Source organism: Ornithodoros turicata, chromosome 1, assembly GCF_037126465.1.
Source record: "Ornithodoros turicata isolate Travis chromosome 1, ASM3712646v1, whole genome shotgun sequence".
Lineage (NCBI taxonomy): Eukaryota > Metazoa > Arthropoda > Arachnida > Ixodida > Argasidae > Ornithodoros > Ornithodoros turicata.
The window spans coordinates 45,114,661-45,134,021 of NC_088201.1; the positions used below are offsets into that span (position 1 = coordinate 45,114,661).

Sequence of the window (19,361 nt, forward strand, 5' to 3'; positions counted from 1 at the left end):
GTCGTCTTACGATGCACACAAAGAAAGCTTCAACAATCCTAACCGCTACTCCACGCAAGCTGGTACAGAAAAATGTACGTCCCGCTCTTCCCTCAAACCAGAAAGGAATGTAGAGCAGGTGGTGTTCCTCTACATGAGTCCTGACCGGCGATGATGGAATGTCCGAGCGGGCGGATGGTCGTGGCCTCACGCTAGGACGGTGCCGGTAGAACTGCCGTGCCAGAGCCGTAGCGCGTGGCAGCAGAGGCACGTCTTCGTCATCACACACGGGCCGCCACATCACTCCCCCCCTCAGACGCGGAGCGGTGTAGAGCTAGCGGTTGGGGTCCGCGTCGATACATGAAGAGGAGGAAGACGAACTGTCGTCCACGGTCAGTAGAAATGGTAGCTGGCACGCCGAAGCGGGCTACCCAACCGTGGAGAAAGGCTCTTGCGACAGTCTCAGCTGTGATGTCGATGATGGGTATTGCTTCCGGCCATCGGGAGAAGCGATCGACGCACGTCAGGATGTACGAGTGGCCGCGTGATGGTGGTAGAGGTCCTACGATATCAATATGGACATGAGAAAAGCGGGCATCGGGAAGAGGGAAAGCGGTGAAAGGCGTTGTGGTGTGCCGCTGCACCTTGACACGCTGGCAGATGAGACAACAGCGGGCCCAAGCCCGCACGTCGGCATTCATGGCCGGCCACACGAAGCGTGCGGTGATGAGCTTTTGGGACGCGCGAATTCCAGGGTGGGCGAGGGAATGAATGCTGTCGAAAATTTGCCGTCTGAAGGATGATGGAACGAAAGGTCTTTCTCTACCAGCTGAGGTATCGCAGATCAACTTGCGGGGGGAACCGTGAAGTGGGACTTCCGCAAAAGAAAGGGACGTGGAAGAGCTGCGAAGCTGGCGAAGCTCTTCATCAGATTCTTGCTCCTCAGCCATTCGGACGTAATCAATGTCCAGACGAGGAAGCGAGGTAGCATTGACGTCCATTCGAGAAAGTGCATCGGCAACTGGGTTGTCCGCGCCCTTGACATGACGGATGTGGACGGTGAATTCGCTGATGAAAGAGAGTTGCCGGTCCTCTCGGGGTGTATATCCGTTTGCTCCTTTCCACCGGGTCACCAAATGTAGAGGAGGTGGTGTTCCTCTACATGAGTCCTGACCGGCGATGATGGAATGTCCCAGAGCGGGCAGACGGACATGGCCTCACGCTAGGACGGTGCCGGTAGAACTGCCGTGCCAGAGCCGTAGCGCGTGGCAGCAGAGGCACGTCTTCGTCATCACACACGGGCCGCCACAGGATAACTGTACCATCAGGCTTAAAATCTACAGTCGCAAAATCCCCGCGTTCTGATTGCACGCCAGTCAGTGTGACGTCACACAGGATATACTTCTTAGTATAAGAAGAAAGACACAAAATAAGAATATCCAAGCCACGTGTGCACATTGTATCAACAAACGTGACCATTGAGGGGCGCGGTCAATTGCTCACCGGACAGTTGCTCACCAAAAACTGCTGAGGCCGGACAATTGCTGACCCGCTCTTTCACCACACTTATATTGTGATTTTATGTCGCGTTTATGGCGCTTGACTTTTTTATGTTAGCTGAACTTATTTTTTAGCTGTGTAAGTTGCTTCAAATAGATCTAGGAATCCACCAGTGAAGAGGGTGAGGCGAGAGGTCGTCCACTTGGAGGCACACCTGAAGCGTCTTTGTCAGGACCTGCGTCCATGGGGCGTTCCTTGAGGATTATTTCCCAAGGGGGGGGGGGCGGCAAAGTGCTTCCACGGGGCCAAAGCGTGCAACCACGTCACCTCCTCCCCTGGAGACGGACGCTGCGGACTGCGCAGGTGTTCACAGATTCATATTATGATGACCCTTACAAAATAATCATGACCTATGAATAAAGAGTGCGCAATTTTACAAAGTGACCTTGTCTCCCTCTCGGTACGCTCATGCTGCGTCACTAGGATCTTCCAAGACACGAGACGGGGAAGATTTAAAATCACCTCATTATTTAACCACTAAAATTAACGAATTTTCTATATCTGTCTAAGTCGGTTTAGCGAACGAAAGCCACATTTTAGCGCTCGTTAGGCTTAGTAGGGCGGAGACGACTGAACAGTACGGTGGTTAGTTTATTATTAGGTTGGTCCAAGTTCAGTGTTTGCACCGCTATGTCCAGGTTAGTTTAAGTTCGGTGTTGGCAGTTTCCCGCGCGCAACTGTGCATTGTATAGCCAGATAACATTTATTTACAGTAAACGACGAAGTCACTGAAAAGGTTAGCCAGCTGTAGGACACGAACCCACATCTTCTGGATTACTGGTCCAGGGCTCTACCAATTGAGCTAAGCTAACACGCCTTCTCAGCGACTTCCAGGTTGCGTCATCTGATTGTCCCTTCTATGTTGTTCCAGCCGCAGAACATCAGTTCTCTCATGTTCATTTATTTACAGTACCAGTATTTTGAAATGGGGATTTTGATCACTTTATTTCGAGGTACAGCTTGGGACAAAAGTTTACGGAACACCGGTGCGTCGCATTTCTCCATGCGACAGCCTGCTCTAGGAGCGACAGCCTAGCAGCAAATGGCAGCGCACAGACATACAGTATGATGTACAGAATAGCTGATCACCCGTTTCTTATTCGATCACTTCCTGATGGCTAGCAGGAGGCCGCTCCGATGAAGAAACACGCCAGTGCCGTGTTCCGTAAACTTTTGTCCCAAGCTGTACACCCAAGTTCAGCGAACAAATAAAAAGTCAAGTATATGAGCACCATAAACGATAAATAAAATCACATCACATAAAACCGCGAAATAAAATTACATATAAGTGCGGTGAAAGAGGCGGTGAGCAATTGTCCGGCTTCAGCGAGTGTGGTGAGCAAATGTCCGGTGAGCAAATGTCCGGTGAGCAAATGTCCGGTGAGCAAATGTCCGGTGAGCAATTGTCCGGTGAGCAATTGTCCGGTGAGCAATTGTCCGGTGACATTTTCTCCGGTAACATTTTTTCCTGGACCCGCTTTCCGGTCGTGTCATTGACCGTGAAAGCATTATTGGAAAAAGGCCCTGGATTTCTACCGCGCGCGGTGTGTGTGTGTGTGTTATCTATATCTTCCAGCTGCTGCCAATGGATTTACTAGCCTATACTAGTCATTAGCCTAGCAGCGTATGCCGGGGGGAAGGGGGGGGGGCAGACGAAGGTCGACATGCTATTCAAAAAAAAAAAAAAAAAAGGCGTGACTCCTGGAGCACGCATCTCAGAGCTTGGTGGCCAGGCCGTATGCCGGGAAGAAACCTTAGTCCCTGTATTTTCTCTCCCGCCTCCTCACTTGTGGGCTCCAGTCAGGATCACTCGTATAAGATGACACAGATGATTATCACGTCAGTGTGGCCAGGGTTGGACGAGGTGTTCAGGGCGAAGGCGGCAAAAGGTGACGGGAATGCAGTATTTTAGTGTCTTCTTTGCCTTCCCAAACCAAAATGACTCAGTACATCCCACACGTCGTATTCGAATTTGAAGAAGCGTGCTCAGGTAAGCGTCTGCAATATGTTTGTTAGCAGTAGCAGTTACCGTATCGAGATTCGCTAATCAATCGAATACCTCGTGGAGTCAATGCCGTGTAGTGAGGAGGTAGCCCGAGAACTTTGGCTGATTTGATGGTTTACAACGGGGGGATATGTTTATTTAAAAAAGAAAGGAGAGGTTAGCAATGCAAAGAGCCAGCTTATACAACGGATTATAGACGTTGGTGTCGCGTTTATCATAAACGCACAATCGCGCTGACGTCGTGTAACCTCCTAACAGTGGTGCAATAATAAGGGTGTAAAAGCAGCTGTTGACCTTGAATTTACAGAAAAAAGAGGAAAATCAGCATCGTTACTAATCAGGCGCATGCTATTTCCAATACATGCATCAAACAAAGGTGGCTGTATGTGATGCAGCCATGCCTTTCAACAGCAATTTTTCAGTCTTGCCACAGAATATATTCACACAATATACACAGAATATCCGTAATATGCCGATTACAACGAATGGTCGCTCTATTTTACAGTGACTGTATTTTGTGGTTATGCGCTGTACTTTACAGTGATTTTTCTAGTCATTTCTTGAGGCTCTCTCGAGGAAATGCACCAAAAATACACGATGCCCATTTCGAGTACCAACTATTCTTCAAAGCGAATTCCATGTAAATTGTCGGACCAAATAAAGCACGTGTCAATTTTGATTTTGACATGGTTGTGCCTCTGCAACAGCATGGTAACGTAAGAGTAACTCGTTACTGTCGAGTAACGGGAACGCGTACCTTTTGCTGATTTGGTAACGGGTAACTTATTTAATTCCTTGTTTTCGTAGTAACGTTTTCGATGGTCAATACAATAGAGTTTCCTTAGAAAATTATTTGACATTTTTGTAAGGGGCAAAATTCGATCCAGCAGAGCATCCTAGTTTTGGAGATAAAAAAAAACGAAAAAAAAAAACCTGCTGGTGTCGGTTTTACCGGGACGTTATCAGTACCGCTTCTTATCGGACGCCACGTGGGTGTGCGACCGAGATAAAGCGGGTCAGGGATTGTTTTGAAATGCGATATAACGTAATCAGCGACCTTTGTGTCGAATCGGTGTCTTGAGTGCGGCTGAAGAAAATCGAAAGCGGCTGACAGCGAATGTTGGCTATCAAATCCAGAACAGAACACAATTGGCTGCGAGTTTAATTGAAATATTTTACACGGCGACCCTGAGCATCATAAGAAAGCATGCGACAGCATGGTTTTAGCTTTGGCTGCGGTCTCGGCTGTCGTTTTAAAACAAATTATCATGAGCTCGCAACAAATGTGCACCTGGGATTAAACGGTATCTATATTGCATGTTTTCGACGAAAAATCAAATGATAAATTGAGCCAAAATCATAATAAAACGGGCCATAAATCTCGTGGTATTAGTATTACACGAGGAGAGCATTGGCTGTTGTTCAGAAACGGAAGGTGGGAATAAAGAGACCATGAAATGGGCTCTGCTTGAGCGTTGTCACGAGAAAACGTACTTACGAACAGCTTTTGCACTTACTCGTGAATACGTGTGGGGTTCCATGTTTCAAATTACGTGATAGCCAAGTGGAAGGCTGTTCATAGTTATTCTGGGCAAACAGCAAAGCGCGGAAATCGATAACATACAATACACCCTGTGTGTCCTTGGAGCTGAGTATACCGGTTGATTTTTCTTTGCTTCAAAGTTCCCGTTTCAGCCGTTCCTGCTTTTACAATCAACACTTTCACTATCAAAAGGAGGCCATCCAATGCTACCATTAAAAGGGGAACTGCTCTAATGAGCAGCGTAATGCAATGGTGTCATGGTTAAGATGCAGACGCCTTCTTTTTGACAGAGTCGCGGGAGCAGCGGCAATTTATACAGCATTTTTAGCTTGAAAGACCTTCAGCCGGCGCAATCCTCTCTTGAACGTTACAGGGTGGGAAGTGGTAGAAACACGATAACCAAGCGGCCTTCACTCACTCGGGCTTTCGCTCGTAACGTTTCCCTCCTCCTGATTGTGGACGGCGAGGGATGCTCATGTAGCAGTTGGATCGTATGTGTGTATACTTTGTTGATCAATCGGCCGCTCGGACGTCACGTGTCGATAGGTGTTCGTGCGGTGAGTTTGCGTCGTAGCCCATGCCATTCGCAACAGCAACAGGATGCAACTCAGTGTAAGGTAGGTGGAACAATATGTCGCACTGGCTTTCTGCGGAATTGACCGTTTGTTCAAAACCTCTGCGGAAGGCTGCTCTTGTGTGTGTTCAGCTACTCGAAATCAAACGAGGTACGGTTTGGTGAAGGAAAGGGCAGAGGAGGACAGCGGCATCGAAGTATTCGTCACTTACGTCGACATCGTCCCGTCCCGTCCCGTCCCGTCCCGTACCAAAAACGGGATTCTGTGGGAGCCACAAATCAGTTTTGGGAGCCCTTATGTGCCTCGTGTTTCATATTCTCGTTGCGTAACTAAATGCGGTGAAGTCTTCATTGCGCGCGCGCACACACGCACACAACAGTGACTATTGATAGGTGTATTCTTTTTTTCTTTCGTCTTTTTTTTTTTTGCGGAGAAGTAGAAGCAGTTCTGTGCTGTTTTCATTGTGTGGTAGCTCCGCTATCTAGAAAGTAGTGTAGTACTTTATCGAAGTAATAAATTAGATAAACAGTGCGGAGGCGCCGACTTATTGTGAGATTAGAGTTGTTTTTGACTTGTAGTTGACATGTAGATATCATCTTTAAAATCTTGTTCAACAGAGCTTGGTACCTTTTTAGAAAAACACAAAGACGAACCACGTGCTCCTATCCGGGATATCCCGTCTGTTTTTCACGCCCCGAAATCTCGGGACTTTTTCGAAAAAATCCCGGGATTTCGGGATTTGCGGTGAATACTGCAAACCTATTGTTGGCGCTGGAATGGGGTAGGGTCCTGCACCCAACGCAGGGAAACATCCCACATCATCATCATCCATTCATCTATGTTGTTGTTGTTGGTTGTATTGTTGGCGCAGTCACGGCACAGAACATCGTAACAATTACGAGTTAGTTAAATTGTAGCACGCATTTTGAATGTGCCTCTGAAGCAGTCCAAGAGCGTGTATGCGCCTTATTTCATTCCTTAGGGGGGTGCCGGTAAGTAGGCATCCGTTGTAGACGCCTGTGACACACGCGCCGGATGTCCCTCCGTTGTTCATTGTTTTAGGGGTATCTGCATTGGGGAGGACCTCGATATTCCCGATTGTGAAATCCCCGATCTCGATATTCACGTTCTCGAAACAAGGAGAACACGACATCACCATTTAACCACTCAAATTCACGGGTCTTCGACGTCTGTCCAAGTCGTTTTAGCGGACGAAAGCCAAGGCGGACACGACGGAACAGCACGTTGGTTAGTTTATTATTAGGTCAGTCCAAGTTCGGTGTTTGCATTCGTATGTCCAGGTTAGTCTAAGTTCACCGTTGGCAGTTTTCCGCGCGCGACTGTGCATTTTATAGTCAGATAACATTTATTTACAGTAGTTTATTTTGCAAAGGGGATTTCGATCACTTTATTTCGAGGTACACCCATGCAATAAATCGGTGGGCGCTATGCGTGACGACTGCGAATAAAAACAAGCCCTTCTATTTGAGGGGAACATAAAACATGCCTTATCAGTTTTTGGAAAAAGTCGCATATTGTCGCATATTAAAAGCGAATTTTTTTATTAACACGCAATGACGGAACGCCGAAGAGACACACACAAAACGCACACAGGAATTATCAGAGTTACTAAACAAAAGTTGTGTATTCGTGCTGTATTGGTTATACATCAATCCCGGGATTAGCCGGAAAAAATCCCGACATCCCGGGACTGTAAAAGTGGCCAGGGATCCCCAACCCTAATCCTGTTTAGTGTGACGTGTGCATGAGCAGCCACATGTTTGCGGCGGCTGAGGTGGTGCGCGATGAAGATAAAGATGATTGAGGGTTAATGTGAGACATGACAAAACGTAATCAGCACTTTGAAACATATCCCCCCCCCCCCCTCCATGGCTTCGGTGCTCGGCAGAACAAAAACGGGAAGCTTCTGATGGTGACTTCGTGGTAGCCGAACCACTGGATACAAAATCCAGGGATTGGCTGCCACTTCAGTTAAATATTTTGCACGATATCTATCAGCACAACACGAAAGTATCGTGAAAGCACTTCTTAAAAAAAAAAAAAACTTTTGTTTGGGTTAAGTAAGGTTTTGGGTGTGTTGAGGAAATGTCATTTTTTGCCTGTTCCACAAAAGCTGGCATTATACAACAGTCTTTTCGAGTCACACATGAGGTATTGTCATTTAGTCTGGGGTACTGGCACCAAAAATTCTAGTAAAAACCTAGTAATATTGCAAAAAAATATGTTTTGCGCGCGGTAGCAAATTCATCGTATAATTCTCATACTTCCGAATTGTTTAAGAAATTCAATGGCATCAAGTACACTTCACTGTATGAATATCCCCTTTTGCTGTCGTACAAATACGAAATCCATATATGGTCCTGTTCCTATAGGAACGAGACAAGGCTGAGTAAAGGCGCGAGACTGCAGGCCAACCCTTCACTCGGATTGACACGTACACCACACTGAACACTGGTTTGTCCCCACACCTCCAACAAATTACGGGCTTCAGGTGCCGCGGTATACGCTTCCAAGCGCACGGTTCAAACTCACCACAGAGCAGTTAAGCGTACTACCCAAAAAGACGTTACGTGATATGGTAAAGTAAACTATCTACAGGGTGTCCCAGAAAACGTGTCATTGAATTATAGTAAAAAAAACTACGCCACCTAGAATCATGCAGTCAACAGCATTTGTTCTTATTAGGTTTTTGCCACCTCCTAATGTGAATGTCATGTACTCCAAGTTTAATTATGTAAATATTTGAGAACTGAACTCGGAAACTTGCCAAGTAAAGGTCACTTTTTTACCCCACCAATATGAAGAGTGTGCCGAATTCACTCAAATTCATGATAATTCACAGCGATATTCACGAGCTATCCCATCGGAAAAAATAGCCGAATATCATGCTTTTCGGAGCACCGGACCATAGCGCGCGATGACTTTTTGAGCGCAGTCGCTCCTAAAATTGGGAGAGGGAAAGCATTATCCCAGCGAAAGTCGGACGTGATAAGCCTTGCCTGTTTTATCTCTTTCTGCGACGTCGGGGAGGGCTGGGTTTCCAACCTCATTTCGTCGGACTGACAAAGATTGCGCTGAAAAATTCATCGTGCGCTATTCTGTGCGACCTCCGTAGAGCATGACGTTCGGCTATTTTTTCCGATGGGATAGCTCCTGAATATCCCTGTCAATTAGCATTAATTTGACTAAATTAGACACGCTCTTCACATTGGTGGGGTAAAAGAGTGACCTTTACTAGGCAAATTTCCGACTTAATTAAACTTACGTTACACGACCTTCACATGAGGAGGTGGCAAAAACCCAGTAAGAACAAATGCCATTGACCGCATGACTCTAGGTGGTGTAGTTTTTTTATTATAATTCAATGACACGTTTTCTGGGACACCCCGTATGTATGTATGTATGGCCATGAGTCGATGTGAATATGCGCGTGTATGCGTATATATAATTACGTATATATGTATGTGTGTGGGTGTGTTTGTATACACATAAAGTGCGTGTGTATATATATGTATATAAATTGTGCTTTCTGGTGCTGATATGAGTTACAGTTAAGTTTGTTTGTTTACCTGTGCATTTTCTAGTGTATCAATTACTGATCGGTTTGCTTGTCTCTCTATGTCACGTAAGTTGCATGCCGCTGATGCTGCCAACAGTTGTGGGGAGCATGGGGCTTGTCAAGCTGTTCTGCACAGCTTTTTCCCCACCCTCCTCACTTCTAATGCAAGGTAAATACATGTATTTGAACCGGAACTTGAATTGGAATAAATAAATCTTCAAAAAATTGAAGAAAAAAAACCTATGGTGGTATGCCCGAAATACAGAAGAACACCAATACCTTCGAATATCTTTAATGAACAGTATTAGTAGTGCAGACAGACATACACTGCCAACAGCGCAGCTTGCCAAAAACACAACCTCCAAGAGCGACTCAGCGTCCCCCTTGGACTCTAGAGCTACCGCGGATTTGCATCTCCGTGCCTGGAGTACACCACCCCAAGTCCACTTTGCCCACTGCAGTGCTGAGACAGCATTGTCTGTCTATGATGGAACGTCACTGTAGCAGCACTGCTATTTTCACTGACGGGTCGACGACGGCATCAGGCTCAGCATCTGCTTTTGTGGTTCCACTGCACAGGGAAGAGGGAACGGCACGACTGTCGCACAAAACATCTTCAACAACAGCAGAATTGGTAGCCATCCAGCTGGCAATACAGTACGTAGTTGCACAACAGTCACCTGCCGAGTGGGTTCTATACAGCGATTCAAAAGCCGGACTCCAAGCCATGCTTTCATTCTTGGGAAATGGCTGTATGACACCAACAGTTCGCCAAATACTCCATGAATACAACAAATGTAGAGTCGCCGGCCACAAAGTAACTCTGCAGTGGATTCCTGGACATGTGGGTATAGGAGGGAATCAAGCTGCAGACGAACTAGCGGACATAGCACACCTATCTTCAACACTACATCCGGTGATATACTCAAAGTCAGATGCTACATCTTCATTAAAGTCATTGTCCCGGGAACTGTGCAGACGGCGATGGGTACAATTGCAGAGTGATTCGTCGCTGCTACATCGCATAGATCCGGAGCTGAAGTTCTGTGTTCCGTCTACATTACCGCGCTCTGTACAGACGTTTTTACACCGGTGTCGATTGAATGTGCCTTATGGCCATCATTTTCTTCATAAAGTTGGAAGAGCCGAGTCATCGAATTGTTCGGTTTGAGCAACGGTGGAGGATAATGAGCATATTATAATGCGACTTCCAGGGTACGTCATCTGAAGGGAGAAACCAGTCACTCTCTCTCACTCATCCTCCTTTCACTCTTACATTTTTGCTCACTCATACACACATTCATACGACGGGATCAACGCAGGCGGCAACTGTTGAACATGAAAGAACTGATGTTCTGAGGCTGGAACAACAAAGAAGGGACAAATACATACGACGCCTCAATTTGCCAAAGAAATTAACGATGAAAGATGAAAGTCACTGAAAAGGTTAGCTAGCTGTAGGACTCGAACCCACATCTTACATTTTTGCTCACTCATACACACATTCATATGACGGGATCGACGCAGACGGCAACTTTTGAAGATGTAAGAGTGAAAGGAGGATGAGTGAGAGAGAGTGACTAAATTGTTCCTTCAGATGACGCACCCTGGAAGTCGCTGAGAAAGCGTGTTAGCTTAGCTCAATTGGTAGAGCCTTCTCCCGGGCTTAGTTTCACATGCAAACTTATATCGTACAAAGATACGCTGATTCGGGTCTTTTTCAAATAACATTGCGCGCAAGAGCTTTTTTGAGGAGTATCGCACGCATATACTGTTTAGTCTTACACTCTATAACGTAGATAAGAAATTAGCTGACGTTCATCGATTCGCATGCTCTTGAATGTTAGGCATGATTGGGCAGTTATTTCAAGATGACTACAAGGTTTCCGTAATGTTGTCATTTACGACGAATAGGAGGCGGCAGCAATATACTTGTGTATAAAGTTCCGATTATATAGTAGCAGCAAACACAGTGGATCGTACTTTAAAATTGGCGAAACTGTTACGAATCTTTGAAGAGTTTTCGAGCACTATAGGCTATAGATTATGTGTTGTATATAACCACGGGAGATGAATTCTTTGTTGTATGATCCTCGAAGCTTTACATCTCACGAGTTAAGGATGGCAGCGGTTTTCGCATTATGCTGGCCACTTCACACCTATCTGGGCAAATCACACCAGTTTCCGTTATTTCTCAAATTAAGGAGGTTGTAAAATAGAGTATACATAAGGGATTAATTCTGGGTAGCACTGTTGCTGTACGACAAAGGTTTACCACATTCATCAGTGGTTTTGGGGGCATGATAAATTATGCTTCTCATGAACTATTGCGGATGCTGATAAGTATTTCTTGATTTTTTTTCTTCTATCTACCATCATAATCATAAATGAAATTTCACAAATGAAAGTGGCGCAGAAATTAAACGAATTGCCGGAGATTTTAACTATCACGTGCTGTTCTGGAAGACTACATTATGCACAAGAGAATAACCTGTAGCAACGCGATAGAAGGACATATATTGTGCGAAAGACACGTTTATAATGCAAGGGCACAGCAAGGACAACTGTCACAAATAGACAATTCCACCTGACGTCCTTTATATGTCTTTGTTACACGTCACCTTAGCCGGATCATTGAAATATAGCGAGCCTTTTGATAGAAAACGGACGTTCATTCGGGTCGGTCGACGCCTGTTCAACCTACCCTTGATACTTTTATGAGCGCGTTTTGGGCTGTTGGAAAGTCGGATGATATTGTTGCAGCATGTGACCAGAACATGATGGACGATTTGTCCATCGTCGATCGGGACACGTAGAATCGACCTTCCTCAGGATTAAAACAGACTCTACGTTAATCGGAATTTGTCAGTGAGACGAAGCTGCGTTGGATCAGTGGAGCCTCTCACTGAGAACCTAGTGGCATCTCGTAAACGAATCTTTCGCGCAAATTATGTATCGTTTTAGATTATGCCCGTGGTTGGGATGCACGGGATGCCAAATAACCGAAGGATATCAATGGAATATGCGCAAGGCCGGGTCATTTTCAGTCAGTTTACTAAGTTCTGTGGGCCAACGTCAAGCGTCTGTCGCGTTTGGATTTTTTCGTCGGGTACATGCATACTGGTGCAAGCGCGAACGTTACCCCACGTGCGCTGAAACCTGGGGGGGGGGGGGGGGGGGGGGGTTATATGTTTATTTTAAAAAAAAACAGAGGGAAAGGTTAGCCTGCGCTACGGCGGCTTGCTGTTCCCAGCAAAAAAAGAAGAAAAAGAATGAGCAAAAAATAAAAAACAAGGAACCAAACACGGACTTGGTCACAGTTCACAGTTGACCAAGAAGGCCACAGGCCCGCGGGAACTGAAGAAGTGCCTTGGTCACCTCACTATGCTGTGTGGGGCCTATAGCAGCGTAGCTATCGAAAAGTCCGAGATTCTGAGGCGAACGTTGCGCGACCGCAGGAGAAGACGGTGTTGGCGGTAACGGGTGCAGTGGAGCAGCACGTGCGGAATGTCTCCTTCAACATGACAGGTGGGGCAGATGGGTGGTGAAAGGTGGCTCATCTTAAAGAGGAGCAGTGGAGTGAAACCTGGGGACTGGCGAGATGAGCCGATGAACATGTATTCGCGTTGGAATACTGGTATCGAGTACAGCTTGGGACAAAAGTTTACGGAACACGGGGGTGTCGCATTTCGCTGTTGGAACGACACCCTAGCACCCAAAAGGAGCAAACACACATACTGAGAGATTAAGAGAATATCCGGTCACCCGTTCCTTGTTCGATCTCTTCGTAATATCTAACAGGGGGCCGCTCCGATGAAGAAATGTGCCAGTGCCGTGTTCCGTAAACTTTTGTCCCAAGCTGTACAACTGTTAACGTGGGAACAGGCTACCTGCATGTTGCTGGCAACCTTTTACATGCCAGCTTTCAGCTCCAGTAACATCATGGGAACTCGTTCATTTTACATTTAATACGTATCACCGAAGATGCTGATGCAGCTTTACTACCGTCTCTCATCCATCGTCACCTCGTTGTCATATTATATCTCGTACAGTCCCGTCGGTATTCGGGTAGTGGGCCACAACTCACGCGGCGAATTTCCCCATTCATCGAAAATGGTTAAAAATTGGGCTGTTCTGTGCCTGTGTGTTGTGTTCGTCTTTTGACTGCACGGGGGTTTTATTGCTTTTAAAGTATCCCCATTCATCATCATCATTATATTTGTTGTTGTTGCTGAACAAACAAATGTCAACGGACGAGTCACTTCACTGTATCAGCAGTTTACTGAACAGGATGAGATCTTATTATTTGAGAAATCACACACAGAATGGACATGTTGGAAATGCAAATGGAGCAGTGCGGGTAGCAATAACATTCTTCGAACCCTTCACGAGTTTTGTAGTATGTGTTGCTACGACGCACGGAGCAGAATTGCCTGTGTGCGAGAACACGGATCACCTCGCCCATTACGTTGAGCATTCATTAGCTATTTGGCAGAGTTGGTAGTTTCTCAGTACGCAGTCATGGAAGTTATGGTGGTGCTCAACGATGTGTCGAGGGACACGTCTTTCAAGCCATAAAAAGGACCGTGCCATAGCTTTCGCTCTCGCGGTCGCTTCCGACACGACTGATTGGAATATTCCTTGCATACGCAACTAGTCATTTCTGAGACTCGGTACTTCGTGCAAAACACACATTAACCTGTAAGCGCGCATTATTTTGATGCTCCGTACTTGAAGCCCGTGAAATTAATGTGACATGTTATTGCTGGAAAACGTGTCACGGCTATTTTTCATAAAGTTTTCAATGCACTCATAAAATTTTTAGTGTTGTATGCAACAGTGACGTTTTGCCTTGCTTGTAACCAATTGAAAGCGTACAAGAACAATATGTACCATGACCATAGCCAGTTCCTGGTTTTGGCATTTATTTTTTACGGAATTAAGTTCCGATGATTTTTATCGGCCTGTTTCCCAAATAAAAATCGGATATTTTCGGCGGTAATATTTGGACCCTCAAACAAGTGCCTGAATTCGGGTGCGTATACTACCACATCACAAATACAAAAAAACAAAAACGGATTTGTCTTTCTAAGTAAACAGCAGGACACGAACGAACAAAAACTCACGCAATGTGTTTACACAGGATGTATGGGGCCTGTTGGTATACATATCTTGAAGCGAGGCGACAGGAGGTGAAGAAGCGACGTCGATGTCTGTATTCACCTCCTGTCGCCTCGCTTCAAAATGTGTTTACACTGCGGAGAATACCAAATGAAAATAAATAAATAAAAATACATAGAATATGTTGCAGTACACGAAGGTATACATCACGCTGTTATCCGATCAGGCAGCACGTTCCTTCCGGTTCCCAACAGGCAGTTTCGAGAACGTGGGCTCTATATTTACACAATAAACTGTGTGGTATGGTAGGGATGCTTGTGGAACATTCTCTAGGACGACGAAGCCTGAGCTTGGGCACAACAACAACAGAACGTAACGTAACACAACACGACATGTCGACAATTTAATGCTTATGGTCGCGTCCGAGCATGGTAAGCTCACGGCAGAGTGAAGATAACTGCATTATCTGGGAGAGCATAGAGGACGTCACCTGTACAATTTTACTTTTTAATTTAAATGTATATTATCCAACGTCACACCTCTAGAAGAAACTAGCTTCGAAAAGGCGAGATCGCCGCCATGATGTATATAGGTCCGGCGAAGTTTGGTTTCGGTTTTCGTTCACTGCCATAAGACAGTTGACGTCAAAATATGAATATACAGGGATATCGCAAAAAATATTCACACAGTCCGAGAAGTCCGAAATACTAAATCAACGGGGGGTGAATGCGATGACCAGACACTTGATCAGGGCGTGTCAGGTTTTTCAGGGTCACCAGGACCTACACCATGACAGCAAATTTGTTAGCGGCTGTTCGCGTCCCTTGCGGGTGACGTCATGTGAATAAGCCCTATTGTCGCGCTTGACGACAGAGAACAACAACAGCAACTTAGTTACATCTCCTCATACAAGATTCGGATTTCCCTTTTCTACCCCTTTTACACAAGTAAAGGGAATCGCTCCCCGACACTTTCCACCGCTACCGATATATTCGGAATACGACTCACAGCTCAAGGGAACACATTCGGACTTTTCGGAGAATGCCGAATGCGCAATAAGACATTTGGCGAGTCTTTTACAGCATTTTTCGGGAAAAGCAAGAAGCCCTACATACAGGTCTTGCTGGTTCGTTAGCTGGTTACCTGAGCATAGCGAACGGGGCGGTTGTACACGGTGTACACAGAACGTATCAACGATCGTCGATGCACTCTATGTAATCATTTTTATTGTCTCCAACGCAGCTTATCATATCCTAGAGCTGTTGACTGGAAGGGCAACAAATCCCCCTATTGTCCCGCTGGGCAAAACAGCAACAGAGAAATGTCCAATCTGGTGTGAATTTCACGATGGCGAAAACTCCGTTAAATCGACAGTGGGGTTCAATAGGGCCACTCACTGAGGTAACTCCGCACACGATCACGAGCTATCAAAAGCACAAGGCGGAGCTCTTCACGGAAAAAATAATAAAAAGTTCTCCGTGGGCCACTGCTCGGTCTTCCCGTGCAGAAGAGCCTTGTTGGATGTGAGTAAAAGTGCGATTTGGTAATTCTATCAAGGGAACCGTTATGAGGCAGAAACGAGTGTATCTGAACACGCGCTCAAAGACTCAAACTCAAAAATTTCTGTTAGTGAAGTCGCAACCCGTTCAGTTTCCATTGTTCGCTCACACAACATGTTCAAGGAAGTTGAGGGAGCCCCGTTTTCCGCTCTTATCAGGCCACAGACATCCTCGAGAGGGAAACGTTTCCCTTTTCCAAATACGTTAGCACATTCCATTCACAATCTGCAGATTGTGAAAAACAAGGCTGGCCTTCCCCCTCTCTCGCGATTCACACCGATACGCCCATATAGTGAAACACATACAGCGATAGACAGACATGGCAACTGTTTCTGTCGGTCTTCCTCAGTGAAAGGGTTACATCAATCTTGTAACACGATTAAGAAGTGTTAGGATCTACACGGACATAGAACAACCGAACCCTTGAACCCCTGACCCCGACGCGGCTCGCCAACGAGAGCAAGAGTCAAACCCTGCTAATTCAAGGTACACCAGGTTCGTTCCCTTTTGTGTTTTTGCTTTCTAGGCAAGAAGCCGTCAACTTTTTTTCTTTTTCTTCTTCAATGCCTCGTGAATTGGAAATACACGCTGATCGAGGGTGAAAACTCAGCTTCTTTCTTTCTGCGTCAGTGTATTGCGTACCGACTCGTACAGGTCCCGACAAAAGTTTACGGAACGCGCGAGCGGTGTATTTTTTCCTCGGTACGACACCCTAGCTGCAAGCGGAAGCTGGCGAAATCAGGCCAGTTCACTGCCTCAGAGGGGTGGACGACTGCGCTCTTAGCGACACACAGCGGTAATTTCGGTATGATTACTGTTGTATGTGCCCGCGAAGTGAGTTGGATTTAACTGTTGTGCTCGTCAACAACTCGTGACTAACGTCAGTTGTTTATCAATCAATCAATTATCAATTCAGCGTCAACTGTTTATCAGCTCGTCACGCGTCGTCCATAATAAAGCAACTGTTTACAAGATATCGTTCTTTCTCTTGTCTACATATCATAGCTTTCCAATAAAAGCAATACACCGTAAAGTGTTGCCACCATGACTCATCCTTGTTATCAGGATGATAGCGGCGCGCTCCACAACAGTAAAATCCAACTCACTTCGCGTGCACATGCAACAGTAATCATACCGAAACTACCGCTGTGTGTCGCTAAGAGCGCAGTCGTCCACCCCTCTGAAGCAGTGAACTGGCCTGATTTCGCCAGCTTCCGCTTGCCGCTAGGGTGTCGTACCGAGGAGAAAATACACCGCTCGCGTGTTCCGTAAACTTTTGTCGGAACCTGTACGTTGTTGCAGGAGCAGAATTTGTTGTATGACTAAGATAGAAAGGTGGAAAATGGAGCCGCCGATATTTCGAACGGAGACTGTTTTTCTTCTGGGCCCACAACAAGAACAATTAATCTCTCTTCGAAATATCGGCGTTGAAACAGTTTTGTGTTATAAAAACTTAACCGCTGGAAAGTGCATCATGAACGGCATCTGCTACCCGCCACAGATACCGCATACGACAATTGCATCTGGCCTTCGCGTTTTTCCTTTGTCCAGTCGGTGCCACGAGATACGGGTTCACTTATGCCTTTACAACCTCGCTTACCGTGACCTCAAATTCAATGAAATCTCGCTAACTTTTTGTCGATCTTTCTCACAAACATCCTGTCGCTACCTTTCCTATAGACAAAGAAGAGCAAATGTCAAAGTTCATCTCAACGTTATCTTTCTGTTCGATTCAGTTGTCTACTGCTAATGGTAACGAAGACAGCGGAAGCGCACTATTTGGTTAGTTTCCCTCTTCAGTACGGAAAAATATCACCATGTGATACCACGAAAAATTGATACATGCTTTGGCATGCAAGCATGTACTCCACTATGCTGTGTAGTTTCCCTTTCATCTTTTCTGAATAACGCGTCCTGGAGTAGCCAGTCCCGAGTGGCTCGAGACTAACATCTCAATTTTTTTTTTTTTTTTTACAAATCAAATCAAGCATGTACTCCTTCTGTGCAGTGCACAGTCCTGTGTGTTCACGTCCTGTTTTTGCGTGAAACCAAATCGGTAATGTTAACTATATGTATCTGTGGACAACACATTTTGATGCAATGTAAGACATCGGCATTCTCCAGATACCCATTATTTCGTCTAAGAAAAAGAAAATTATTTTCTAATATTTATATGTAACTTTTTATTTTTTTAGAAAATAAAGTGGCACAATTATCGCTCGCCCTCATTAAATAATGTGCTGCCAGGCATTTACCATGCTACAGAAACTTTTTTTTTTGTAGGTATGATTGTCCGCAGCTGTCCCGTATCGTCATTGATAAATGTGTTTACAAAGTGCGTATGTACATCCGCCGTATTAGATACAAATCTCTACTTATCGCAGGCCGTAGCCAACGACAGCATGTTGGTCCGCCCTATGACCTATACGGTATCTTATCTACCAGCGCCGAGCAGTCTCAAAAGCTTGCTCAGCTTTCTATACAATGGGTCTTTTGCCTGTGTGTCAAGACAACAGCAATGTAATACAACAACAACAATCATGCTCGTGCACATCTCGCACATCACATATCACATCACATCTCGCACGCACGTGACTTTTGTTGGTGACGAGACTTCTTCTGTAATGAGCGAGTACCTTGTTTTTATTTCTTGGTCATTGCACTTCACGAATTCGGTTTATGTAGCACATCATGGCATTTGCTGGCCGTTTTCGTGCAGCGCAGTGTAGCGTGCCGGCGTGGATTGAGCGTATAGATGATGGTGGTGGTGGTGGAACCGGTTGCCGTAGTAACGAGCGTATTGGTGGTGGTGGTGGTAGTGCTGAAAGAGCTCGACGTTGTCGGCCTCACAGAGGTGGGCAACGTCACGACTAACGCTCTGGAGGGAATGTGCGTCCTGGGCCGACTTCTAAGGGAACTGTGCCGATATGTGTCTGACAGCGTCTGACGAAATACCCCAGACAGCACATCCGGCACCGGGGGGGGGGGGGGGGGGATATGTGTATTAAGAAGAAAAGAAAGGGAAGGTCAGCCAGACCGAGGTCTGCTTGCTATTCGAAAAAAAAAAAAAAAAAGAAAAGGAAAGGAGTTGAACATCTCGACTACGACGAGCGTAGTAACGCACGAAGCGTAGTATACGGACGTTGGATTGGAGCGGCCAGCGTAACATGCACGCTCGAGTCGGTGGCACTTTTTCTAGACTACAACGCCTGAATTCGCCGTCGGAAGGAGTGTACGACAAGGATATCATAATAGAGGCTGTCGAATCAGAGATTAGCAACGTGATGTCAACCGCTTCAAAGGAATAGTGAGATTGGCTTATCTTTTTTTTTTTTTTCTTTGAACAATTGTCGCGAACACCCTTCGGATCAAATTAAAACTCCCTTTTTAGCGCGTTGTGTCTCCTCGTCCCAACAAACGAGAGCAATATCCGGATGTA

At 45.8% G+C, this 19,361-nt stretch overlaps 2 protein-coding genes across 5 annotated transcripts in view; both read left to right on the top strand.

Moving 5' to 3' along the window:
• Positions 1-19,361, top strand: part of LOC135378140 (uncharacterized) — a 97,219-nt gene that overhangs the window by 23,967 nt on the left and 53,891 nt on the right. The window lies entirely within an intron of this gene.
• The window catches only part of LOC135378142 ((Lyso)-N-acylphosphatidylethanolamine lipase-like), a 47,023-nt gene continuing 33,196 nt past the window's right edge, over positions 5,535-19,361 (top strand). The window contains exon 1 of one of the 4 annotated variants that reach the window (XM_064611049.1): positions 5,535-5,704. In XM_064611049.1, coding sequence (XP_064467119.1) covers positions 5,688-5,704 — 17 coding nt within the window. In that variant the 5' untranslated portion in view covers positions 5,535-5,687. Of the gene's footprint in view, positions 5,705-16,197; positions 16,418-19,361 lie in introns of those variants that run through there. The other 3 variants (XM_064611052.1, XM_064611050.1, XM_064611051.1) reach the window with 3 other exon arrangements.